Raw genomic sequence first — 27,871 nt, forward strand, 5'->3', positions numbered from 1 at the left:
TTTAAACAAAATGGAGGGGAAAAAAAATCAATGTTAATTGCATATTCTGCCCCTAGGGCACAAATAGTTTTATAATTCATTTAGACAACAGAGTACAGATACCAGTTTACAGCTAGTAAAGGACCAATACATCTAGAATAAAGTTAAAGAAAGAGCAAATGTTAAAAGGAAAGTATAATGGCTTTGGTTCACTTTATTCATTTATTTATACTTTTTTTTTTTTTTCGTTCTTGTAGTGAAAGTAAAGTTTCATTTAGTCTACACCTCAGCAGCACATACTCACCCCTCCTTCACTTCTGTTTCTATCTCATTCTTGCCCTCCCATGTGTCTGTAATGGTACCTCATGATTGCGCTAGTGCCGTCACCAGGGGCGGATCCAGAGTCTAGTCTCGGGAGGGTCGCTGCCAGAAAATACGTTTTTTTGCTGGCAATTTATCAGGGAAATGGCTGGTGTTAGCGCTTCAATCATCCCGGCACCATGGTTGTTATGGTGTCAGGATGATAGAAGCGCATTATTTATATTATTACATTGTTATATAAAATGAAATGGTTCAATTAATGGGGTGGGCAACTACATGGCAGATGAGGTTCAATGTAGAAAAATGTAAAATAATGCATTTGGGTGGCAAAAATATGAATGCAATCTATACACTGGGGGGAGAACCTCTGGGGGAATCTAGGATGGAAAAGGACCTGGGGTTCCTAATAGATGATAGGCTCAGCAATGGCATGCAATGCCAAGCTGCTGCTAACAAAGCAAACAGAATATTGGCATGCATTAAAAAGGGGATCAACTCCAGAGATAAAACGATAATTCTCCCACTCTACAAGACTCTGGTCCGGCCGCACCTAGAGTATGCTGTCCAGTTCTGGGCACCAGTCCTCAGGAAGGATGTACTGGAAATGGAGCGAGTACAAGGAAGGACAACAAAGCTAATAAAGGGTCTGGAGTATATTAGTTATGAGGAAAGGTTGCAAGCACTGAACTTATTCTCTCTGGAGAAGAGACGCTTGAGAGGGGATATGATTTCAATATACAAATACCGTACTGGTGACTCTACAATAGAAATCAAACTTTTTCGCAGAAGAGAGTTTAACAAGACTCGTGGCCACTCATTAAAATTAGAAGAAAAGAGGTTTAACCTTAAACTACATCGAGGGTTCTTTACAGTAAGAGCGGAAAGGATGTGGAATTCCCTTCCACAGGCGGTGGTCTCAGCGGGGAGCATCGATAGTTTCAAGAAACTATTAGATAATCACCTAAATGAACGCAACATACAGGGATATACAATGTAATACTGACACATATTCACACATAGTTTGGACTTGATGGACTTGTGTCTTTTTTCAACCTCGCCTACTATGTAACTATGTAACTATGTAACTCACCATAATGCAGAATCAGTGGGAGCCCCGAGTGTGTCACTTGCCACCAGATGCGGATTGTCACTTGCCACATCACCTGCCACAAGTTGCGGATTGTCATTTGCCTGCCACCAAATGCAGATGTCACCTGCTACAAGTTGCAGATTGTCACTTGCTACGTCACCTGCCACACCTTGCGGATTGTCACTTGTCTGGTAAGTCAGGCAGCAGAGAGATATGATGTAATCTCTCTGCTGCCTGCACAGTGAGGGCAGAAGTTACTGCAGGGATGCAGGGCGGGCGCAGGGTGGTGAGAGATGATGTCATCTCTCTGCTCCCCCGCCCACTGGCTTGTTGATTGGCCAACCGCCCGCTCACCCACAGAGCCGCCCAGCTGACCGTTCACTCTCTCACCCACCACCGAGGCCGAGCCGCCCGCCCACACACCAAGCCACCCGGCAGCTCACTCGGTCACCCACCTGCGGAGCCGCCTGCTCAGACTCTCACCCGCCCGCAACTAATTTCTCGGGGGTGGCAATTGCCCCATTGCCCCCCCCCCCCGATCCGCCCCTGTCTGTCACATGGTAGCAAAAAGGTCCTCTGTTCTGACAGGTCAGCTTGGAGCTGATAGAGATATTTTCTTCTCTGGAAAAAAGGAAACCTGAGTATTTGCTGCTAGGGAGAGGGGAGTAAAGAGACCCTTTTACTTTGCACTTTATGGGCAAAGGAATGGGTCACTTTAAACTAATGTTATTAAAGAGGAACTGCTGTCCGCTCACATAATTTGTAATAAAAACATCTTTGCTATCCTGAAGCTTCCCTCCAACCACCTTGCATATTTTTTTATCCCTTTCATGACTAAGCCTATTTTTGAAATTTGGTGTTTACAAGTTAAAATCTGTATTTTTTGCTAGAAAATGACTTAGAACCCCCAAACATTATACATATTTTTTTAGCAGAGAATCTAGAGAATAAAATGGTGATTGTTGCAATATTTTATGTCACACGGTATTTGTGCAGCAGTGTTTTAAACGCAAATTTTTGGGAAAAGGGACACTTTCATGAATTAAAAAAAAAACAAACAGTAAAGTTACCCCAATTTTTTTGTATAATGTGAAAGATGATGTTACGCCGAGTAAATAGATATCAAACATGTCACGCTTTATAATTGCACGCACTCGTGGAATGTCGACAAACTACGGTACCTAAGAATTTCCATAGGCGACGCTTTAAATTTTTTTTACGGTTACCAGGTTAGCATTACAGAGGAGGTCTAGTGCTAGAATTATTGCTCTTGCTCTGACGATCTTGGCGATACCTCACATGTGTGATTTGAACAACGTTTACATATGCGGGCACGACTTCCGTATGCGTTTTCTTTGCTGCGCGAGCTCACGGGGGCGCTTTAAAAAAAATTTTTTCTTATTTATTTTATTTATTTTTATATTTATAAATTGTGTTTAAAAAAAAAAAAGTTTTGATGATTTTTATTGCTGTCACAAGGAATGTAAATATCCCTTGTGACAGTAATAGGTGGTGACAGGTACTCTTTATGGAGGAATCGGGGGTCTAAAAGACCTCCGATCCCTCCTTTGCACGAAAACGGCGATTCTGAATACCGTGTACTGTTTTTTTTTTTTAAACCGGCGCCATTGGCAGCCGAGTAAACGGGAAGTGACGTCATGACGTCACTTCCGTGTTTACGATTAGGAGGCTGGAACGAAGCCACCCATGGCTTCATTCCAGCCCGCCCCCAGCCGCCGGAGGCAGCTGATTGGTCCCCGGGCCTCCCAATGGAACGGGAGGCCGGTAAGAGCGGCGGGAGGGGGGGACGTCCCCTCCTGCTCCTCCGGTATAACAGCCGATCGACTTTTAGCTGCATCGGTTGTTATACCAGGAAAGCCGATTGCCCGCTCTAAAAAACAGTACCGGGATGATGCCTGCAGCTGCGGGCATTATCCCGATATAACCCCAGAAAGCCGAGTACGCACATCTGCGTACGCTCGGCAGGAAGGGGTTATATATACTGTGATTCTGTACTTGGCAAATATGCTGCAGAAATCTCCCTCCACTAAGTCTGGCTGCAGCCATTTTAACTGTGGGCAGCTGAAGCTGCTTTCTGTTAACTTCCTGGATTTACACAGACACGGAGGCACACCTCCAGCTCTGCAGCTCTCATTGGCCCTTATGACTCATCCCTTCCCTTCCTGGCAAACTCTCACGAGAGTGAGAGAGGGAGCTGTGCATGATGTCATAAGCCTAGGCTTTTTACCAAGAAACAGGAAGTGGGCTGTATACGGTATTTACTGGCAGAAAAAAAGAAATTACCATTCAAAGTTAAAACAACAAGGGCGGGGGGATTCAATAGATGGAAAGATGAAAAAATACTGAAGTTTCGCTTTAATCTATATTTATACAATCGTTGAAGCTGCTCCTGCCCCGTCTAGACTTTTTATTTTATTTATTTTTCCTTAGCGGTACAAAGGAGTCCATAGAAAATATGTGAAAAAAGCCTAACGCGCCATTTCCTGCATTAACAGAATACGAATATATCTATAGATACAATTTTTATTTTTTAATACTGATTATAAATAAATAAAAATATGGTGTAAAAAACAACTAAACTTTCCTTTGGCGGCACAGTGGTGTAGTGAGTAGTATTCTCGCCTAGCAGTAAAAAGGGTCGCTGGTTTAAATCCCAAACACAACCCCACCTGCATGGAGTTTGCATGTTTTCCCTCTGCTTGCGTGGGTTTCCTCCGGGTACTCCGATTTCCTCCCACATTCCAAAGACATGCTGGTAGGTTAACCACTTGCCGACCGCCACACGCCGATGTACTTTGGCAGCGGATGTCTTTGCTATGGCAGCAGCTATCTGCCATAACCCCGGCATCCCCATTTTCGTGCGGCGGTCGGCTTTCAGATAAAAGTGTGCCTGCGGCGGATTCACCGCAAGATCACTTTTATCGGTGGTGGGAGAGGGCCCCCCCCTCCCGCCGCAATCCGGTGCCCTCCCCCGCTTACCGGCGCCGTCGGTATCGACGGAGGCGATCGTGTCCGTCTCCCTTCAGTGCCTGGAGATGAGTGAGGCTAAGATGGCGCACTTTTCAAAAAAGTGAATTTTTTAAAAAAAAAGTGCGTTTATAAGACCGCTACGCAAATACGGTGCAAAAAAAAGTATTGCATTGACTGCCATTTTATTCTCTAGGGTGTTAGAAAAAAAAACAATATATAATGTTTGGGGGTTCTAAGTAATTTTCTAGCAAAAAAAAACAGTTTTAAACATGTAAACACCTAAAATCCAAAACGAGGCTAGTCCTTAAGTGGTAAATTGGCTTCTGTCCAGAATTGGCCCTAGTATATGAATGTGAGTTGGGGACCTTGGATTGTGGGCTCCTTGAGGGTAGGGACTGATGTGAGTGTGGGTTGTATGTGTGGAGTGATGCATAAATTGACGGCGCTATATGGGTACCTTAAATAAATAATAATATTATAGATGTGCATCTTAATGAGACACAATGTACAGGGATAGGGGCAATTGTAGACATGCACCCACACTCACTCAGGTTGAACTGGATGGGCTGGTGTCTTTATTCAACCTTACTATGTAATTGTGTAACAAATGCAATAGCTTCCATGTTTCCAAGCCTGTAAAGAATCTGAAATGTCTGCTGTAGTTTATATAATTTGTAGGTTATCTGCAATTTTACAATAAGCCCTAGTTCACACTGGTACAGCTTTGAAATCGCGCTACTTCAGCACCATTTCAACTGCCAATGCAATTGCGGCTTGCGACTATACCGTATTTAACAGAAGTCTATGCAAGTCACGATGAAACTGGGAAAAAGTAGTGTAAGAAACTTTTTCATAAACGCTGCGACATGAGTTGCGGCGATATGAACGGTTCCATTGCCGGCTAAGGGATGTGACTTGTCATGCGACTTGGAACTGTCAAATTGCATGATAAATCACATGGTGTGAACAGAGGCTAAAATTTGTTCTAAGATATAAAAATATATACACAGCACATCTATGACACTTTTATGGACAATAATGTTTCAGGAACACAATTTTAGCAACTGCTGTGATCCTCTGGAAGTTGGGACAGCTACCTCCAGTGCTCAATATTTTATTTTAATATGGAAAGTAGACTCTGGAGTTAGTCAGTGTAAGGACAGATATGTTGAACAGGCTGTTAGCTCATTCGCTCCATATATGTATATACATTGTTATGAAGGGACACTGAAGCACATTCATGGTTCAGGAACTGGTATGCTGTTATTTGGACATCCTTCAGAAAAGTGCCTAGACAACCTGAAATGAGAGGCTCAGAAAGCACTGGTGGACTATTATTTGCTTTGTGCTGGATAAACAGGAAATAGTCTTGTTGAGCTTGGAACAGTATACATTTCTAAATGGAAAATAAAGCACTGCATAAAGCCAAAACTAACATAAGCTGCAGAGCAGTAAAGGGAATATATGTCTCCAATGATTTTCTGGCATGGTATATAGTTAAACAATTACACCTCTACATTTGCGGTCATCTGCTACCAAGCCAAAATGCAAAGGAGTGGAAGAAGTGTTCAGTACTGAGGGTTAAATGACCGCCGTAGTTTGTGCACAGTACTGCCAGTCCAGTATTTCCTTCTGTTAATTAAAAAAATCAGCCTACCATAAGAAAATCAGTTAGTTGTTGTTTATAACTTATTATAATAAATATCTCCTGTGTTTTCGGTAGAAAAGCAGTTAATTAATGTTAGGGCTTAGTATATAGGATGTATTAGGTTAGTATTAGAGTGTATGTCAGGGCCAAATAAAAAAAAAGACATGCAGAACATCTCTGCAATAAATGAACATTTGCCCATGTGCCATCCTTTTAAAGACCACGCAAGTAAAGAAAAATAACTGCTGATCTGCAAAAAAATCCATTGGCTCTCACTTTCCTGTTACGTTCACAGTAGAAAGGATTCTGTAGATTGTTTTTTGTTTTTTTGTTTTTTTGTTTTTTATAAGAAATAGTGTTATCCCTGCCCAGTTCTCTTTTTCTAAATTACCAAGTGTATCCCTCTCTCCCTATTTACACAACATAAAAGGTAATTTTACTTTTGACCAAATTCAGAACTGGGAAGCCTAAGGACTATTCCTTGAGATAACACAGGAAGTGTGCACAGGACAGCTCTGAGTTTCTGACATCATCAACAGTTTTGTTTGCACTTATCAATAAGATATACAATTGAGAGGTTTTTTATTATATTTACCAGAGCAAAAGGAAGCAAATATAAAAAGATCATTGTAAAGCCTGGTATATTAGTATTTTTTTTTTCGTTCAACCCAGCAGGGCTGAACGAAAATAAAACTGACAGTTCAGGAGCAGCCGCTGTACTAACTATCTGACGTTAGTACAGCAATCGCCCCTGCTGTGCTATTGTGTTCTGACAGGGGTGACCGTGGTGACCCCCCCACCCCATCAGAACTGGTCAGTCCTCTCAGCCATTGGCTGGGAGGGCTGATTTGGAGCCAATCAGCAGACCTTTTTCGGTCATGCCCCTTCGAAAGAAGCCAGCCGAAAGGCCGGCTTCTGTTGGACTGGCTGCAGTACACACGGGCCAAATGTCAGCCGGATTCTATTGAACTGGCCCATGCCACCTGACATTTGGCCCGTGTGTACTAGGCTTAAGAACTGACATCATACATTCTCTGCTAGTGAATCTTTCAAGATCTTGTCTTAAATTACAGTATGACTGATTCTCCGTCAGAATGTTTGGTAAAAGTCAATTCCAACTAGTTCAACATAGATAGATAGATAGATAGATAGATAGATAGATAGATAGATAGATAGATAGATAGATAGATAGATAGATAGATAGATAGGGTGCCTTAGTGTAAGGTGTGTATATATACTTTTTTTTTTTTTTTTTACACAGGCAGCTGCAGCTTCTTTACAGTGCTGTGCGCACAACAATGAAGGCTACAGGCTACCTGTACTTAGAATAAATGTATTTCTGAACAGGTAGAACAGCCATTTTGAATGTTTAAACATATTGGGTGAATGGAACGAAGATCAGTAATACCTAATTTCAGAAGAACAAATGCTGGAAGGTGTGCAAATGTGTATGTATTTAACATTTATCAAATAACAGTACATGGACTGGTATCAGCATGCATGCCACTGCCGTCAATGCATTCATTTTACTGATGTATATGCAGCTTAAGGGTCCAATCACATCAGATGTGCTAGTATGCGTTGATCAACACGTGTGTAGTGCCTATGTATGCTGCCTTGTGCTTAAAAAAAGTAGAACATGCCCTACTTTTTTCAGCCCTATGTGAATAAATGCAAAAGTCAAAACAGCCATTTGAAGTTTCCTTTACAAAAAAAAGCTTAGTGATGTTAAAAAAAAAGGGATTGCAGCACATTTGAACATGCACCACAACACAGAATGCAAATGAATGCAACACACGTGCATTTACATACGTTTAACACACACACATACTGCAGTGTGAATAGGCCCTTAATGAAAAAGAAAATGTTCTAAATAAGGTAGTTTTATCATTCTGGCAAACTAGCCTCCATGTCATTCCATAAAGACCCACTAGGTGGCACAAGCTCCCTGTTTTACTACCTTGCAAAGTGCAATCTTCTTCAGCACAAACATCTGGGTTACATTATTTTCTACTTCCTGCCTCTATTGAAAACAAACCATTCTACATCACATCCATGAACACAGATTATTATGAAATGTCCTAAATTATTTGGATTATGAGAGCCATATGAATTGTTTTACTTGATGAAACAACTATCCCAGCGGTGACTATAGGAATTACTTTAGACTGTATTTTCCATTACTAAACAGCAATTTACTGGTAATTCTGCCTACAAGGACAAAACTCCCAAATATTGAAAAATCTGCCTTAATTTATTCTAGCTTCATATTTCCTTCTACGACCTCTTCTGTGGTGAACTGGCAATCTGCAAGCAACTTAGAGCTCTGCTATTAAAATTCCTGGCAGACTAGCAGAGCATTGTGTATTTCAGTCATGTCTGCACAGTGCTGAACCATTTCCAGCCAACCTTCTCTGAAATCTTTTCATCTTCCATCCTTTTTTTTTTTCTACATGATTATGAATTCACATCTCCTACATTGTATTCTATCACTGCGAAGCCTGGTAGATAGGCTAGTCAAGTGTCTGGGGAAAAAACAGCAATATATCAGCAAGACACTTCACAAATTACGTTGAGATTAACACACTGTTTTATTATATATTTTTTTAAAAGAAGAGACTCTTTAAAGCACAGTAGGCTCTTCTGAGAGCTAAAGATACCCAATTTAAAGGGAACCGTCAGTGCAAGCATACAATATAAAAATGCTCATTGATAGGAGGATCCACACATACCTGCAATTTAAAAAACCCAGCTCTATAGTATGCTACTGGAGCCCCCTAAAAAAGCCTAAACTTCTCGGTGTGGAGTGAATAGGTACAGTCCCTCCTGCTGCCTACAATGCAACATTCTCTGGCAAACCAAGCCTTGGCTTTACTACATGGGAAGCATACTTATGAAGATGAAAATATACATTTTCATGGCAGCTTTATGAGCTCTGAAGAGCCAGGTTGTTTCAGGACACATATGATGCCAACTAGAGCCTTTGTACATACTGTATTCTTACACTACATTTGTCCAGCAAAAGCTAAACCATGCTGTTAAAGCTTGCGAGCATGAACCAGGATGGTGAACTGGTCTTTGTGACAGAAGATCCTGACAACATCGGATAGTCCACAGAGCATCTGCTAGCAATCTGATCAGGTCAGTGTACTACATCTGCTTAGGTCAATCTGGAGCTATGAGTATCACTGGAAGGCCCTTCATCTCAAGGAAGAAGCTGCAAGGGGAGAAAGCTTAGAATCAAGTTGTATTGAAACTGCTAGAGCAGTGGTCTCCAAACTGTGGCCCTTCTTACCTTTATCTGGCCCTTGGGACACTTTTCCACTGACATAAGTCACTTTTCCTCCAACTGACACCAACAATGGGGCAATTATACTGCTACTGGCATCAATGGGGCGTTATTTCCCCTATTGACGCCAACGATAGGGCACTATTCCTCAAGCTGACACCAATGGGGCACTATTTCTCCCACTGACACCAACAATGGACCACTATTCCTCCAACTGACACCAATGATGGGGCACTATTCATCCCACTAACGCCAGCGATTGGGAACTATTCCTCTACCAAATACCAAAGATGCACTGTTTACTCCCACTGATGCCTGGACAATTTCTACTCCCAATAGCCACAGTCTGGCCCTCCTAAAGACTGGAGGACAGTAAACTGGCCCTTTGTTTAGAAGGTTTTGAGACCCCTGTGCTAGAGGATCATTGTACCCGGAGACAAATAGTCTGTTGTTGAACCTGGAGGTCTACATCAAGCTTTCCCCACCTGTGACACAATGGGTTGTAGAACTCATTTTCGCAGATCCAGGTTCTGTCAACTGAGAAAGTTTGCCTGACAACTTTCCAGCCCTGGCATGTAAACAGCGGCTGTATCGTGAAGCTCTGCCAGAGGCTCCACCTTTCTTGCTACAGCAAGGCTTCTGGTTCCCCCCTGATGTTGTACAACATTCCTGCAGTGTCTGGATGGATTCTGTTCAAGTGGCCCTCCAGGCAGGATGTCCAGTGTTGTAGGGACAACCAAAACACTCAGAGCTTCAGAATGTCGACTACAAAGAAACAGTAACTAGGACTCTTCCCCTCCCATCACGCTGGAATATGTTGTGAGTATCTTCCAGGAGATTTGAAGGAAAGATTACCCCAACTCCAGAACTGGATTCTTGAGCCACCAGGCCACAACCTGCCTCAGAGGAGGCAACTATCAGCTCCAGGACCCTCATTTAGAAGAAAAATGTAGCCAATTTCAGCACTGAAGTGTCTACGCCTGGGGGCAGAGCCTTTGAAGTTTCTCTTGGGGACTGCTTCTGCAGTGTCTAAGAAAAGACCCAGATATTTGAAACAAGTCAGTTTTAATGCTGAATTCTGAAGGTTCAGGATCTAAATAAATCTTTTCAAGGTTTTAACTATCCACATCATGTTATCATCCAGAACCTGTGCCGACTGCTCAACAGGTTGTTTGGATATCCCACAATGTGGATGTCCTGGTAGCATAACAAGGCGGGGGCAAACATCTTGGTGAACACTCAGAGTGCGGAAGACAGGCAAATGGCAGGGCTATGAACTGGGAGTGCTGGGGGCCCACAGAAAACAGAAGGGAGTGCTGATGCCCTGATAAAAAATGGGACATGCAAATATGTATCCTTGATGCCCACAGAGGCCAGAAAGTCTTTATGATGGAAGAAGCTGTGTATTCCATGCAGAATTTTTTTGTCAAAATGAAGACATGTAGAACCTTTGAGATCCAAAATGGGCATATGCTCTCTCTGTGATGCTAAAGAGCTAGAGGAACCTGTTACAGCAGGACTGCTACCCGCATGTTTGGGAGTATGACATGCTGTGCCACAACAAGGCAGGAGCAACATAGCTCAGGGTACAAGGCAATGCCTTGAATACTCGCAAACCAGCTGCTGATAGTAGTAGGAGAGGTTTAGGTGCTCAAAGGTCATAATACACAGTAGTACATGTTTATCAGTCTTCTCTTCATCCAGTCAAAATTCAGAAATTATAAAGCTTGTGTGCATTTTCAGAAAACAGGGGGCAGAGAGCTGAAATTATACACACCAGAGCTCAGTGAGGAGAGCTCTGAGAGCTGATTGGAGGGAACAGACACACACCCCCTTCACACAGCACACAGGAACAGAGCTAAGGCCATCACTCACAAGCAGTGTGTTTGAGATCCTTCTCCTTTAACTTATTTCTGTTGGTTTTAGGAAAACTTGTCAGAAGTGACTCATGCAAATAGCTAAGGAACAGGACAGTAGACAGAAATTATACTTAGTGCTCTGGACTGAGACAAGTGCACAATATAGAGGGATATGCTTTGTTCATATTTCATGTTCATTTCATTTACATTCCAATCCCTATTCCTCTGCTTCTAGCTGTCAGTTTTAGGAGCTGTTACACATGTCTACATCAAATTTTTTTGATTTAAATCGATTTTTTTTTTTTTAGATTAAAATCAAATTTTTGGATTTTGATCAAATTTATTTTAATAAAATGCTTTTGGAGTAAAAATCTATCTAAAGATAGTTTTCTATTTAAGATACATTAATAATTTATTTTATTCAACATGAAATGGAGCTTAGTTATGTAGCATGAGGCTGCATATTCTGCAATATTTACATTTTTGGTAAACTCATTCAATGAATCCAAGCTCTGCAAGCTGAGATAACATGCACTTCATTGATGCATTCACACAATATTACAGTAACCATGAGATAAACCAAAGTTCAGGAATATTCCTTTATCCCATTGTTTTGAAAATCTATGTACACTACAAACTGTATGATTAAATCGGTTCTGATATCGCTGTTTTACTAACTTGACAACTTATTACTCTAAATAGGAAACCTTCATTTTGTTTGCAAATAATAAAGATTCTAACTTCCAGCAAGAATAAGTCCTTACATTTAAAGAGCACCTGTCATTTCAAATCCATCATGGCAGTGCCTATTAGCGGGCATCCACTCACCTGCTGCCGCCACTTCCCTCACTTTGTTCACTGCCGCATCACCAGCTGTCCCATTAAAGTCAACAGCGTGTCAGAGGTGAAGCTGCTGCGGGACAGAGATGACAGTTGCTTTTTAAAAATTATGATTTAGATCAAGTTGATTTAAATAAAGCCTTTTTACTAGTGATTTAAATCAAGATTTAAATTGGGATTTAAATCAAATCCACCCCGATATATTTACACATACACACACTTTTTTCTTTTTGAGGTGGGGGGGGTCTTGAGTGAGTTCCCACACTTTTTTTCCCAGGACTTGACCCCTGATAAAAAGTGAATATGTACATAAGTATTGTCTTGTATTTTAGGCATACCAGCTGCTAAAATACATTTTTATGTGACAAAAGTGAACTAACACTTTAAACTTGATCATACAGCCTAGGCCAGGGAGTGGCCACAGAGAATAATTGCAGTAAAGCGTTTCGCTAACTGACCAGTTGTGCGTTCTGCCCAGGAAACACTTACATACCATACATAATACTGCAAACAGAAACTGTCTGACTTACCTGGGGTTTTACTGGACATGGTTTTCGACTTCTTTTGTGCTTCTTGCAGGGGCGGAAAGGATTTGCCCCCCACGGGTTCATCCCCTTGTATCGCGGTTAGATCGTGCATACTGAAGCTTCGTAAGCGTTCTGTAATGGCCCCCTGGCTCTGGGCAAACATACAGGTATGATTTAGAACACATTGGAAATATCAGTGTTTTTTCATTAGTGTATTTGACAGTGATACAAAAAAAAAAACTAGAAACAAGGAAAAACCATTAAATATGTCCACGACACAGGCAGAGTGTTTCTATTTCATAGAACATTGTATTCCTGACACTTGGAAGGCACGGTAAACAAGTGGGAGGAGGTGTAGTTACACTGAAGTCATGGAAATTAAAACTAAAATCCAGCTGCGTCTGCATCCATCGCAGGCTTCCTAAGGCTCAATTCGCACGGGAACTTAACCACATTGTGAATCCCAGTGGCAAGAATACACCGATTCCTGTGGCCGGAACTGCCAGCTGTGGCCGCAGGGCCTGTACAGTGCAATGACAGGCTGTCAGCAGCAGCAGCTATTCGTGACTGTTTTCACAAAACCTGCGGTGATAATGGCTGGATGCACTTTGTGCCACAGCTATCCACACACTGCTGTCAATCCCAACCGAAGGACTCAGTAGAGTCTCACCACTGAGATTCACAGCGTGGCCAAAGGCCCGTGCGATTGGCCTTACTAGCCTTACTAACATAAACAACCACTGGTCACATGGGATTAGCACCTACATACCTCATTTTACATACCTCATTTAGACCAGAAATAAAGGGAAACTTTGTTTTGATGGATCCATTGACATGTACTATGCTGATGCAACTTTAACATTTTACATGCTTGCAGTGCCATACTTGTATTACTTTATTAAAGCTGAAATCCAGGCAAGTGGCTAAATAATGCTAAGGAGTTTGTATTTCTTTCCATACAGTTCTTAAATTTACATTGCTCTGTTGCACACCACAGCACTGTCTAGTAGAGAAGAAGACCTAATTTATCTCTGCTAAAGAAAAGTAACTTTTACAAGTAACTACCCTGCCAGTTAAGAGTCTATTCACACTTGTGCAACTAAAAAATCATGTGATTTCCATTGTGACTTTAACCTGTAACTCGATGCGACTTTGATGTAATTTTGAAGCAACTTTGGATGAGTGCGACTTTGGTACGACTTTGGCTTTGACCAATGTGATCGTTTTGATTGTGCTCTACAAAGTTGCTAGACATGTGCAGAATGGAAAAATGTGTTTAGTTTTGTTTGGTTTCTTTTTTTTCTAACAGATTCAAAATTTTCATAACAATTTGAATTTGAATCAGTCGAAAATTAATCGACCGATTCAAATTCTGTGTGAAGAAAAGCTGGTTGTTAAGGAGCGGGCCCGGGAAGCTGGCTGCTGAGTCTTTAACGATTGATGATCCATCAGCTATCAGCGGGTTTCCCCACTGACAGCTGAATGTAAACAAAAGAATGCCAGCAATGGAACATTTAAAAAAATAAACAGCGTGGCTCCCCCCCAAAAGCAATACCAGACCCTTATCCGAGCAAGCGGCCCAGCCCAGCAGCCCCTCTTGAAATATACCAGGCCACATGCCCTCAGCATGGGGGCATGTGGCCCCCAAAGCACTTGTCCTTATGTTGATGGGTACAAGGGCCTCTTCTCCACAACCCTGGCCAGTGGTTGTGGGGGTCTGTGGGCGGGGGGCTTATCGGAATCTGGAAGCCCCCTTTAACCCCATTCACCAAAAAAGTGTAAAAAGTAAATAAAAACACAACTCTGTTAATGATTCTTACTATGAATGGTCTAAGGTTATCAGTGGTGTACCCCAAGGTTCAGTGCTGGGACCCTTACTTTTTAATATCTTTATAACTGATATAGGGTCTGGGATCAAAAGTAAAATTTCTGTCTTTGCAGATGACACCAAGCTATGCAGTGGAATAACGCCCTTACAGGATGTCTCCAATTTACAAGCCGACCTCAATGCACTGTCTAATTGGGTGACTATGTGGCAGGTGAGGTTTAATGTTGAGAAATGTAAAGTTATGCACTTGGGGGCTAAGAATATGCATGCATCATACATACTAGGGGGAGTACAGCTGGAGGAATCCGTGGTGGTGAAGGATCTGGGGTTTTGGTAGATCATAGGCTCAATAATAGCATGCAATGCCAAGCTGCGGTTTCCAAAGCGAGCAAAGTCCTTTCTTGTATTAAGAGAGGTATAGACTCCAGAGAGAGAGATATCATTTTGCCCCTGTTCAAATCATTAGTAAGACGTCATCTGGAATATGTAGTTCAGTTTTGGGCACCAGTTCTCAAAAAGGATATCAGGGAACTGGAGAAAGTGCAGAGAAGGGCAACCAAACTGATAAGAGGCATGGAGGAGCTCAGCTATGAGGAAAGATTAGAGGAACTGAATTTATTCTCTCTTGAGAAGAGGAGAATAAGGGGGGATATGATCAACATGTTCAAATATATAAGGGGTCCATATAGTGAACTTGGTGTTGAGTTATTCTCTTTACGGTCAACCCAGAGGACACGGGGACACTCTTTACGTCTAGAGGAAAAGAGTTTTCATTTCCAAATACGGAAAGGTTTCTCTTCACAGTAAGAGCTGTGAAAATGTGGAATAGACTCCCGCCAGAGGTGGTTCTGGCCAACTAAGAAAGGCCTGGATACTTTCCTAAATGTACATAATATAACTGGGTACTAACATTTATAGGTAAAGTTGATCCAGGGAAAATCTGATTGCCTCTTGGGGGATCAGGAAGGAATTTTTTTCCCTGCTGTAGCAAATTGGAGCATGCTCTGCTGGGGTTTTTTGCCTTCCTCTGGATCAACTGTGGGTATAAAATTGGGTATATTGGATTGTACAATATTTTTTATTTTATTTATTTGTTGTTTTTAAGGTTGAACTGGATGGACTTGTGTCTTTTTTCAACCTAACAATGTAACTATGTAACTCCGCCATCTGACAGCTCTTAAATAACTAAGGGGCAGGGTCATCTGGTGACATCTGGTGACATCGCCAGGTGGCACCACCCCTTGTGATGTCATCGACCAAGGGCATGCTGGGTCAGTGATGTCACAAGGGGCGATGCCAACCAGCGACATCACCGGATGGCGCTACCCCTTAGTTATTTAGGAGCTGTCTGGTGGCTTTGCTGGCAGACGGCGGGAGCCTTCATTGGGACCATTGTTTCTTTTTTTTCTTTTTTCAGTTTGGCGGTGGCACAGAGGGGCAGTTTTTTTAAAAATGTTTTAAATAAAGGAACTGCCTACTGTCATTCGTTACACTACACGTTTTGGGTGACTGTGTAGGGTTACTATGCCAGGGTCCTACTCTGCAGCTGCTGGCAGAGAACAGACATTTGTACTCAAGCTGTGGCTGCTTGTACTCTGGCTATAAAACACTGAATTCCTTTTGTTTTAATTAACCTGGAATTAATATAACTGATTTTAAGGGTTCAACTGAGCTTTAAATAAATATATTCTGATGGCAACATGGCATTGTTGTATCTGATGAATCTCAGAACTATATACAGTGGCTATAAAAAGTCTACACACCCCTGTTAAAATGTCAGGTTTCTGTGATGTCTGAGGAAACCAAGTTTGAACTTTTTGGCCATAATTCCAAAAGATATTTTTGACGCAAAAACAACACTGCAAAAGAACACCATACCCACAGTGAAGCATGGTGGTGGCAGTATCATGCTTTGGGGCTGTTTTTCTTCAGCTGGAACAGGGGCCTTAATCAAGGTAAAGGGAACTATGAACAGTTTTAAATACCAGTTAATATTGGCACAAAACCTTCAGGCTTCTGCTAGAATGCTGAACATGAAGAAGAACTTCATCTTTCAGCATGACAACGACCCAAAGCATACATCCAAATCAACAAAGGAATGGCTTCACCAGAAGAAGATTAAAGCCAAAGCCTAGACCTGAATCTGATTGAAAATCTGTGGAGTGATATGAAGAGGGCTGTGCACAGAAGATGCCCAAGCAATATGACGGATTTGGAGTGTTTTTGCAAAGAAGCGTGGGCAAATATTGCTAAGTCAAGATGTGCCATGCTGATAGACTCCTAACCAAAAAGACTGAGTGCTGTAACAAAATCAAAAGGTGCTTCAACAAAGTATTAGTTTAAGGGCGTGCACACTTATGCAACCATATTATTTTAGTTTTTTATTTTTACCTCTCCCCCCTAAAAGATTTCAGTTTGTTTTTCAATTGAGTTGCACAGTTTATAGGTCACATTAAAGGTGGAAAAAGTTCTGAAATGATCTATCTTTGTCTCATTTTTTTACATTACAGAAACCTGACATTTTACCAAGGGTGTGTAGACTTTTTATATCCACTGTATAACTTATATATCAGTCCTCCAGCTCGGTCTGGTTATTATTATCCTCATTGCAATTACTGTTTCTCAGTGATAGGTAGCACTGGGTATGAAGCACAAACAAATTAAGCTAAATTATTCATTTGCATTTTTATCAGCTCTCAAACCCCAGCACTATGCCACCCTACATACAGTGACAGATGCAGATGTAACAAGAGGAATATGCGGCAGGATCTATGATATATTTAATGTGGTGCCACCGACCACAGGGATTAAGAATGTCTCACTTTCGCAAAACTATACAGAATATTTAACAACAAACTTTAAAAGAGCCTCGGAGGGCAGCTGTTTTGTTTTTCATTTACTGCCATGTTTACTAAGGGAATTATTCATCTAAAAGATGCCCCTTGGCAACTTGCACATACAGATCTGAATCCACAACTTTGAAAAGTAATGCAAATAGTGGCGTTTCTGCTGTGTGATCATTATTACCTTTTGTAATAAAAGTTGGCAGCGCTAGTCGTTTCCCAGAAACCACTAAAGAAACCACCTTTAGCATCATTCTTATTAACAACTTTTCTTTATTCGCCATCAAATTAAAGTGATTACACTGAGAATTATTTGTTCTCTACTCAGTCAGACAGCATAACTGTCTTTGATTAAAGGACTATTGTTCTGTTCTACTCTCTACTATAAAGTCTTTGTCCTATTGCTTTTTCGTTTTTTTTATTTTGACAAGAAAGTAACAAGCACAGACGCCCTCCTCATGCTCGAGCCCTTCTATGCATAACACAAACTTAAAAGGCAAAATCCAGACAAATATAAAAGACACAAAATGAATACATCAATGGATGTATTTTTTTTTTTTTAATTGCAAGCAGTTTAAAGCCCCTCTCTAGGATAAAACTGAACTTTTACCACCCTTCCCTTCCACCCCCCTCTAACCTACTCTGACAGTCTTTTGTGTCTCTACCTTGTAAAGGTACTAAATACTCACCAAAGGCAGGCCATAGGTGATGCAATTTTCTTTCCTGCAACCCAATCGCTTGATTCCCCCCAGAAGCACAGTCAGTGCTCCCACGGAGCTACCAAAGCCGGGAAAACACCGTGATTATTGCTAGCACCTATAGCCGCTGTCAATAATCATGTGTAAAAATCTGATATCTTGGTTGTACCCATGTCAATCGATGGATCGACTTGGTTACAATCAGCCTGCCCATGGATTGTTTGAATCTGGACCGATCCCTGCTGAACCGGCTGAGATTCAAACCATCTATGTTCAGATTTTACCCCCCATTCAGGTCCCTTACTGCCACCAGTTCCGGTACAGGGGACCGTTAATCCAGCACTATGATAACACCCTAAAACCACCAGCCCCCTACGATCTTGCTGTGATGACTCTGGTCCTCTTCTCTGTCCTAAGAGGCCTCCAATGGCAGACATACAATAAGAAATGTCCACGCCATGCAGAATAGGAGAGGACTGGAGGCTGCGGTGTCACGTGACTGTGATTTAAGGTAATTAAAAACAACCATTTAGATAGGGATTGTTTTTACGGCGAACACAGAGAGTGGGTTTGTGAAGGGTATATTAAAAACACTATTTATTTCATTTTTAATATTCAAAGCAAACTCAACCATCTATTTATGTCTCTGTGCTTTAGTTTGTTGAGAAATCACTTTGAAAAACATCCCCCTACCCCTTCTGGCCATGGCCATCTTGAGTACGGACAGGTGATTAATGTAGGATTTACTTCCCGGAATCCATCTGCCCTTAGCTCAGGCATGCAGGCAGCAGGGTGTGCTTAGCTGAGAAAACCCCTCCTCCCCTCCTGAAGATTCCTGGATTGTATGACATAATTTGTCTAGACATGGAAACCAGTAACTGAAGAAATGTAAAAAAAAAAGTTTAAAACAAGTAAATGTGATATACTTTCTTATCTATTTACTACTGCTAGCAGCATACAGATTAAAAATAGTCAATGTTGATTTATAGAGTGAAGGTCCACTTTATGTACCTAGATTTGGCCAGATATCAACCTTATTAATCTACTGCATAACAGAGCTCAGACTGATAAAAGGAGAAGCAGCCAAGCAGTTCTGCTGCAGTGCTTATGTGCTAACCAGGTAGAAGAATGCAGTGTGACAGAGAGATGAGATAACCCAGCCCAGTCACTAGTAGAGGAACAAGACTTGTACCTGTGGTAGTAAAAAATCAGGCCTCCTTTTCTGCTATGTGTCCTATGGCAGACCTGTGTTAATCTCAGTAATGGATGGGCAGAAATACAAATCCTTTGATAAGTAAAACAGCTCCCATAAAAGTACTTTAAAACATTTATTACAGTGAAAATATGTCATCGATACCACACTGTACATTACAAACAAATAAAATCTGCGCTTTGGCTAAAAAATGTAAAGCTAGTAACAGTGACCACAGCAGCCAGCACTAAAGGTTTTGATCATGGAGCCACTAAAAACAAATATATAAGGGTGCAGCGCCAATAGGGAGAAATTGCAATATAAGCTCTGTGATGAACAGTTCTATTCAGAAACCGCCAAGAATGATGGATGACAGGTTGGCAAAGAAGTCCCAGCACCAGCAGTGTGAAAAGAGATTGAATGCACTCGTCACCGCCAGTGTGTAGAGGCAATCCTGCCTACCAGAGGAAGTTGACTCTCAAATCATAAAGAGTCAGGCAACGCATATGTGATAAAGACGAGCATTTTCAACTGCATCACTCCAACTCCTGTCAGTTATGGAAAACGTGATCCCAGCCCAGGAAGCACTTTCTCCAGGTAAGTGGATGTATATATGAATATACTACGGCCTTTTTACCTCGAAAAATGTAAGGGCACCACAATAGCATAATATTGCTTAAAAGCACTATTTTATTTTTTTTAAATATAGTACACTCACATTTCCATAAAAAGTAACCAGCCAAGAATCTCATAAAAGGTCCATAAATCATAGCGTGCATACATCGTCCGGTACTGCCTTACATTTTTCGCAATAATATTGCGTCGTCAGAGGCGTAGCGGGCAAAAGCAAGCACGTCCTAATATAATAAATTAACTGGAAGTGACCCACCAGAAGTAGTCAGTCCGCTCTCAGACCAGAAGTGACAAACCAGAAGTGACCTACCAGAAGTAGTCAGTCCGCTCTCAAATTGGAAGTCACAAACCGGAAGTGGTCAGTCTGCCTTCATTCGGTTCACCATGTGTTCCACAGACCGGAAGGGATAAAAGCCTATCCCACGGCTATCAAATGACCTACCGAAAGCTAGCAAACTGCTCTCATGCAGTTCACCATGCGCTCCAAGGAACGGAAGAGATTGCAGATCAGTCCCGCTGTTCTCAGAGCGCAATGGGAGTATCTTAAATAAAAGAAATACTATGAAAGACAAGGAGAAAAGCTCTCAACTTGCCAAGAAAAACTAAACCATAATGAAGATAGTATTACACTGTCCTCTATATGAAATAAATCATTGCATAAATCCACTAATCAAAATTTTGAAAAGCACGTGAGGTGAACACGCCATCTAGTGGACATAATATATACAATAGCCAAATATCCCATACAGATGCAGATTCAATCCATAAATATACATAACATAATATCTCATTTAAAAGAGGAAGAGGATAAACAGGAAAAAATACGTATAACAATGTTCAGTAGATTATCAGCAGAAAGTATAGCTTATGTTGCAAGAGTTATTCAACCATTGTTGATAAAGCAATTGACATCCCACTCTATATTCATTCCAAATGGTGAATAACTCTTAAGGTCATATATCCAGCGGGTCTCTATTCTGGAGATTTCCCGTCGGATATTGCTACTCCCCCAATGTGGAGAAAATCTGTCAATTCCCAAAATCAGTGTTCCTGTTGGGTTCTTTGCATGACAGAGCGCGTAATGCTTGGAAACACTGTGTTTTGGGAAACCATGCCATATATTGCCTGTTCTGTGACTCTCATTTGCATAGTTCTAATTGCCCACATATTGCAGGCCACATGGGCACTGTAAGAGATAGACAATATTTTTTGAAGAGCAGGTAATGAATGATTTCATATGTTCTGGAAGTTACCACAGAGCGAAAATTACACACCCTTCTCTCTCTTAGGGTATTAATGCTGCAAACAGCACATTTTCTACAGGGGAAAAAGCCATTTAGATTTTGAAAAAATTATATTTTTTTAGGATTATCAACAACATTAGGGGCCACATATAGCCGTAAAGGTTGTACTCCTCGGTATACAACCTGAGGTTTATCTCCTAGTCTAGGGCCCAACAGATTATCATTTTTAAGGACCTTCCAATGATGGGCAATTGTTTGTTTAATGTCTCGATGTTGGTTAGAAGAACTAGTGATAAAAGAAAAAATGATTTGATAAAAAATCCTTCTCGATTATTGGCTTATCCAGACTAGCAATCTCAGAAATAACACTATCCAGCTCATTGGAATTATAGCCTCTATCAATAAATCTAGTTTGCAGCGTGGATGCCTGTTGATAATAATCAATTAGGATGGTGCAATTCCGACGTACTTTGAGGAACTGGCTCTTAGGGACAGACTTAAGCCATGAAGGATGATGGCAACTGTCCTGGACAATAAAGCTATTACGAGCCGTCTCTTTAAAGTAGGTGGTAGTAATTAAAGCATCATCCCTGGCCTCCACGTTAAGATCCAGAAAATGAATATTTTCTTTGCTGGCTTCATGTTGTAGGACAATACCCAAAGCCTTATCATTCAGGTAGTCAATGTAATTGTTCAGGGACTGCATGTCACCCTCCCAGAGGAGGAGGATGTCGTCAATATACCTTCACCACAGAAGGAGTTCGGACCGTTCGATTAGTATAGATGGCATCCTCCTCCCATTTGGCCATGAACAAGTTCACCATGCTTAGCGAAAATTTTGCGCCCATGGCGACTCCCCTACTCTGCTAGTAGAAGGAGCCGCCAAACCAAAAGTAATTGTGGTTCATAGCAAAAGTCAGAAGCTTCAGAATGAAATCACACTGCATGGGTAACAAGCTGATATCACGCCTCAAAAAGGAGTCCACTGCCTCAAAACCATCCCCATGAGATATGATAGTGTACAGAGAAGACACGTCCGCCGTTGCCAAATTGTACCCCTCCTTCCACTGAATACCACTAAGAAGGTTCAAAACCTGTGTTGAGTCCTTCAAGAACGACGGTTGCAAAAAAACATTGAAGTATCTACCTATCCTAGAGGTCACAGAGTCTATCCCACTAATAATCGGCCTACCAGGAGGATTAGCCAGATCCTTGTGAACTTTTGGTAGGCAGTACATCACTGGAACACGTGGAGCCATGGGAACCAAATGGTCCTTCTCCTGCTTGGATAAAATCTTTTTTTGAAAACCCTCATCTATTAATCTGACAAGCTCTTTTTTATATCCATTAGTGGGATTGGATGGTAAAGAAATATAAGTCTCATAATCTGACAATATCCTTTCCATCTCCAATAGATAAGAAGATTTATCCAGAACAACAATACCCCCGTCCTTATCTGCAGGGCAGACAATAATGTTATCCCTCTGTTTTAGGGACTCTAACCCTTGTTTAAATCCAATATCCAACCTAGCCCTCTTGATGTTCAAGGAATTTAGATCCTTCAATACTAATTCCCTGAAAACACCCAATGAAGGAGCCAACACACCAAGGGGGTTGAATAAGGAAGCATTAGCCAACTCTAATGTCTAATGCTAGATGCTTCTGTCCTATTTGTGACAACAGCATCAGAAATCCAATGACATTTAATGTTTAGTTTATGGATGTATTTGTGAACATCCATAAAAACACCAAACTTGTAGGAGCAAACTTCAGACCATGATTAAAAACCAGTTTTTCTTGATCCGTAAGGGTGGTCTGGCTTGGATTAAAGATACCTACATCATTCAGACCCTTTTTCTTTTTCTTTCTACTCCTCCCCCCTCTGATCCCTCTCCTTGATCTAAATTTGATTTGTTCCTCTGTCTGTCCTCCCGAAAAAAAGGGGGTCTAAATTGATTATGGTTCCGAGATGGTCCAAACCAATCTTGTTGGTATTGATTCTTATTCCTATCTCTACCAGGAGTGTTCATAGGGTGACCCGTGATGTATCTGTCATCATAGTCCCCATAATCTCCTGGGGAGTGATCTGTAAGTGGTGCAAACCTATTGAACAAAGGTGGACCGTTCCTCTGTGGGGCAAAATGGCCAAAATTATTACCATTCCTCCCAAATCTCTGTTGCGTATACTGCCTGTACTCATCGGGATCGGAAACATTAGGTTGGAATCTCTCATTCTGATAGAACGGACCTGGTCTCCAAAAGGGTGCTTTGGATTGAGATTGTCCCTTCCGTACATTATTCCAATTTTTTTGTGGGGTCTGATGAAGCCTCAAAGGGGGTGGTTGGAAAGCTAGATGCGAAAGATTAGACCCTCCCCCTCCGCGTGGGGTAGGTTGAGTCAGTCCCACCCTTGTAGCCTCTGTACCCGCCTCCTCTATTACTCTTTTCTGCCATTTAAAAACGGCATTATTTTTGTAGTCCTCTACATCCCTAAAGTATTTTTTTCTGTTTTTTTATTTTCCGTTCCTGTTCCTCTTGCTCTAAAGTTTTTTAAGTGATTCTGACTTATTCTTATATTCATCTCCATCAATATAAGGTAACAATTTATCCTTGAGTTCATTAACCTCTGCATCTAATCTGGTAAGTTTATTTCTTTTGCGACCAATTTAGAACCCCAACATATCCAAACCAGCATCATTAAAATATTTGAACCATAGGACTAAATCCTATGGTGTGGGTCACTTCCGGTTTGTCACTTCCGGTCTGAGAGCGGACTGACTACTTCCGGTGGGTCACTTCCAGTTATTTTATTATATTAGGACGTGCTTGCGTTTGCCCGCTACGCCTCTGGCGACGCAATATTATTGCAAAACATGTAAGGCAGTACCGGACGATGTAAGCACGCTACGATTTATGGACCTTTTATGAGATTCTTTGCCTGTTACCTTTTATGGAAATGTGAGTGTACTATATTTTTTTTTAAATAAAATAGTGGTTTTAAGCAATATTACGCTATTGTGGTGCCCTTACATTTTTTGAGGTAAAAAGGCCGCAGTATATTCATTTGATACCACACTGTACCTATTATTTTTGAAAATGTCATGGACCATCAATAAGTAAGGGTAAATTATTATTCAACAGAAAAAGAGTCAAGCTGCTGAATGAAAAGCAGCTTAGTAATTTTTCAATCTAAGACCCCTTTCACACTGGGGCCGTGGCCACGTTAGCGCTAATGCGCCGCTCGTTTTATCGGCGCTTTAACGCTGTTTAAGCTGTGCTTTTCGGCTGCTAGTGGGGCGCTTTTAACCCTAAAAGAGGGGTTAAAAGCGCTTGTGTTGCGGCGCTTCCGAATCGCTTTTCAGGCGCTTTGGAAGCTCATTCATTTCAATGGGCTGCCAAAACACACTAAATACAGCGCTCCCAAACCGCCCCAAAGATGCTGCTTGTAGGACTTTTCCAAAAGTCCCACAAGCGCACCGCCACTATGTGAAAAGTCACACTGAAATGAATAGGAGGCGGTTTTCAGGCGCTATTTCTAGCGCTAAAACGCCTGAAAACAGCCTCGGTGTGAAAGAGGTCTTAGGCACAGCCGTTATATACTCAATTAATTAAACATTTGTGAGAGAGGTAGAAAACAACCGCCTGCGGGGGGGCAGGAGGCGGAGCCTAGCGGAGCAGACATGCATTGTTAGAGCTCCACACCGCTGAGGAGAGAAGAGAAGGACAAAGCGGAGCCTGCAGACTCAAAAGGTATCCATTTGAACCTTTTTGCCCCTGGGAACAAACTGTGAAAGTTTGGGCAGGAAATATGGTACTGGGAGGAAACCGTGGCAGAAATAAAAATCACCTCACAAAGAGCTCACAGGCACTCACTGCAGCTGAAGCAGCTACAGTCACCTCACAAGATACAGCATCAGGGCGCTCTCACAGACAGAAAATGTCACAGCAAGACTCTCCATTTGAGTCAGATACAGAACAAATCCTCTCACAAACTTCTCCACAAGCCTCCTCAGTATCCCCAGTAATATTATTACAATTTGAAAAGATGCTTCATAAGGCTTTAAAACAAACCTCAGACCAAATAACAAAAAGCCTAACCAAAGAAATAAGAGAGCTGGGAAACCGCACCGCAGCCTTAGAAATAAAAATGGATGAAATTGAAATTACAACCCAAGAAAATATAACAGAATTGGAACAATTAAAAAAAGAGAATTTAATACTTCAAACTAAGCTCGAAGATTACGAAAATAGAGCCAGACGTTCAAACTTGCGCATAAGGGGAATACCTGAAACTGTGACAGACCTGCAATCTACTATTACTGCTCTATTACAAGAACTAAAGCCAGATATCCCTGTTGAACGCTTAGAACTGGACAGAGTACACAGAGCCCTCACAGCCAAAAAGAAAGATGGACCCCCACGTGATATAATCACAAAATTTCATTATTACAGAACGAAAGAACAAATACTAATTGCTGCAAGAGAAAAAAAGGAACTTAATTTTCAAGGACACAATTATCAAATTTTTGCTGACCTATCCCAACTTACTATTACTAAAAGACGATCCATGAAACCCCAACTAATGGAACTGCAACGCCACAACATTATGTATCAATGGGGCTTCCCCTTTTCAGTCAGATTTAACTACCAAGGTACAATTTACAGAAGCAGATCAGCAGATGAACTACAACAAACCCTTTTAAAATTAAATCTGACAGAACCCACAAGCAGCAACACTCCCACACGCAGAAGAATGGCGTCATCTTCACCTTCAGGCAGCACCCAGAAAATTTCAGAACAAAATGGGAATCATCATTCTCACAAAAGAGGCCGTTATGCCACATCATCCATGGACCAAGAAGATTTAATGCACTGACATCCTAATTCCTGATATCTCTTCATTTATTATACTAAGAGATGGTTCTCTATAAAAAACCTGTATTTATAACTGAATGTAACTGCATTCTGATAGTCACACACTGTGTGGGATCATGTTACATTCCAGTTATATTTCTTATTACTTCTGATTCATATAGCCTTAGAATATATAAGTGAAATAAGGAAATTGTTGTTCAGTTATATATTATCAGGTAATAACAATAGATTTATTACTTTTTAGGACAAATATGTTCAATAATCCAGAAGTAATGGAAGCTTTTTCTTTCTTTTCTTAAAACAAATATATTATTACCTAACTAGTTCCTAGAATTATGTTTTTGTTTATTCTAATCTGAAGCAATACAACCTCAATTGTATGAGTTAACATATCTAAACAGTTACATATGAATAAAATATGTAATTGTTTACTCTAAAAGGGTTAAAATCCCAAAATAATTCAAACTATCTTCATCAATACCAAAGTTATTAACAGTACCTTTCTAACTGAATTATTTAGCCTAGGGCAAGACTAACCATATACAACCACCCTGGAATAAATAATTTCAACAAAAACTATATTCTGCACTCCAATTAATGAAACATCATTTTGATGTCTTTTGACATAGCACTTCTCTCCTGTAAGCGGAAGATCCGTGTACCCCCATTAGCCCTCCTCATTCTCCCAAACATATTATGTGGGAGTGTGACGAAGGCACTTATTCCCCTGAGAGAGATATTTATTGTCTTTCACGGGTAAATTGTGATTACTTGCAAAAAATAATTTATACAATGTATCATCTAATCTCATATGTTTTTTGTTTACTCTTTACTCCAGAATTCACTGGTTTCTTTTCTATCTATTCATCTCTTCAGTCCACACAGGTTGATCTGCGCAGTCAGCTCTGCATAACAAAAAGTAAGTCAAAACTATTTGATCTATTGCCATGGCACCACTGAATATACTTTCCCTGAATGTTCAGGGAATAAATGTCCCTCAAAAAAGGACCAAAGCCTTCCGTACTTTCCATAACAAGAAGGCTCACATAGTATGCCTCCAAGAAACACACTTCACCAAAGATTCTACTCCAAAATATATTTCTCCTTTTTATCAACAAATTTACACGGCTTCTGCATTTCACCGATCCACACCATTCACCTTATCATCAGAAATTAAAGACCCAGAAGGTAGATACCTGATACTCATGGGTTATATAATGGATACAGCAATCACAGTGATTTCCTACTACGCTCCTAACAAACAACCTACACCATTCCTCTCACATATATTACAAGTGATTAATACACACAAAATAGGAACAGTGATGTGTGGGGATTCGAACCAGGTCCTCCTCCCATTTCTAGATAAATCACCTTTTACACCATCCAAAATAACCTCTAGATTACCTTTTTCTCAACTTCTTTCCAAATACAATCTGGTAGATTCATGGAGAGAAAGTAACCCAATGAAAAAGAAATTCACTTATTTCTTGCACCCTCATCAAACCCTCACCAGAATAGATCATATTTTTCTAACAATAGGAATGATACCAGAAATTATTGCATCAGATATAATTCCGATTCCGTGGTCTGACCATAATGCAGTATACACTACTATAGCCTCAGCCATACCAAAAGCGCATGACCCAACGTGGTACTTACCGGACATAATGCTCAAACACCCACTACATCAGATGGCCATTGAACAAGCTTTAAAGGAATACATATCAATTAATAATACAACAGACATCTCCCCAATAACACTGTGGGAAGCTCATAAGCCTGTCTTGTGTGGTACAATACAAAGACAAATGGCACTATTTAAACGGGAACGCAAAAATCTAGCAAAAAAACTAGAACTCAATTTTAATGCAGCCTACATATCATTTCAAGATAATCCATCTCAGAATACAAAATCTCATCTGGAAAAATCTAGATTGGAATACGATCTATTTCTCACTGAGTCAGTTGATAAATCCCTCAAACGCTCCAAACACAATTTCTACATGAATAC

The 27,871-nt window shown here is 41.0% G+C and overlaps 1 protein-coding gene across 2 annotated transcripts in view; it reads right to left on the reverse strand.

Moving 5' to 3' along the window:
- Window positions 1–27,871, reverse strand: part of REEP3 (receptor accessory protein 3) — a 204,206-nt gene that overhangs the window by 9,844 nt on the left and 166,491 nt on the right. For both annotated transcript variants that reach the window (XM_073596249.1, XM_073596247.1), the window contains exon 6: window positions 12,548–12,695. In XM_073596249.1, coding sequence (XP_073452350.1) covers window positions 12,548–12,695 — 148 coding nt within the window. The remainder of the gene's footprint in view (window positions 1–12,547; window positions 12,696–27,871) is intronic.

Source organism: Aquarana catesbeiana, linkage group LG08 (genome assembly GCF_042186555.1).
Source record: "Aquarana catesbeiana isolate 2022-GZ linkage group LG08, ASM4218655v1, whole genome shotgun sequence".
NCBI classification, from domain to species: domain Eukaryota; kingdom Metazoa; phylum Chordata; class Amphibia; order Anura; family Ranidae; genus Aquarana; species Aquarana catesbeiana.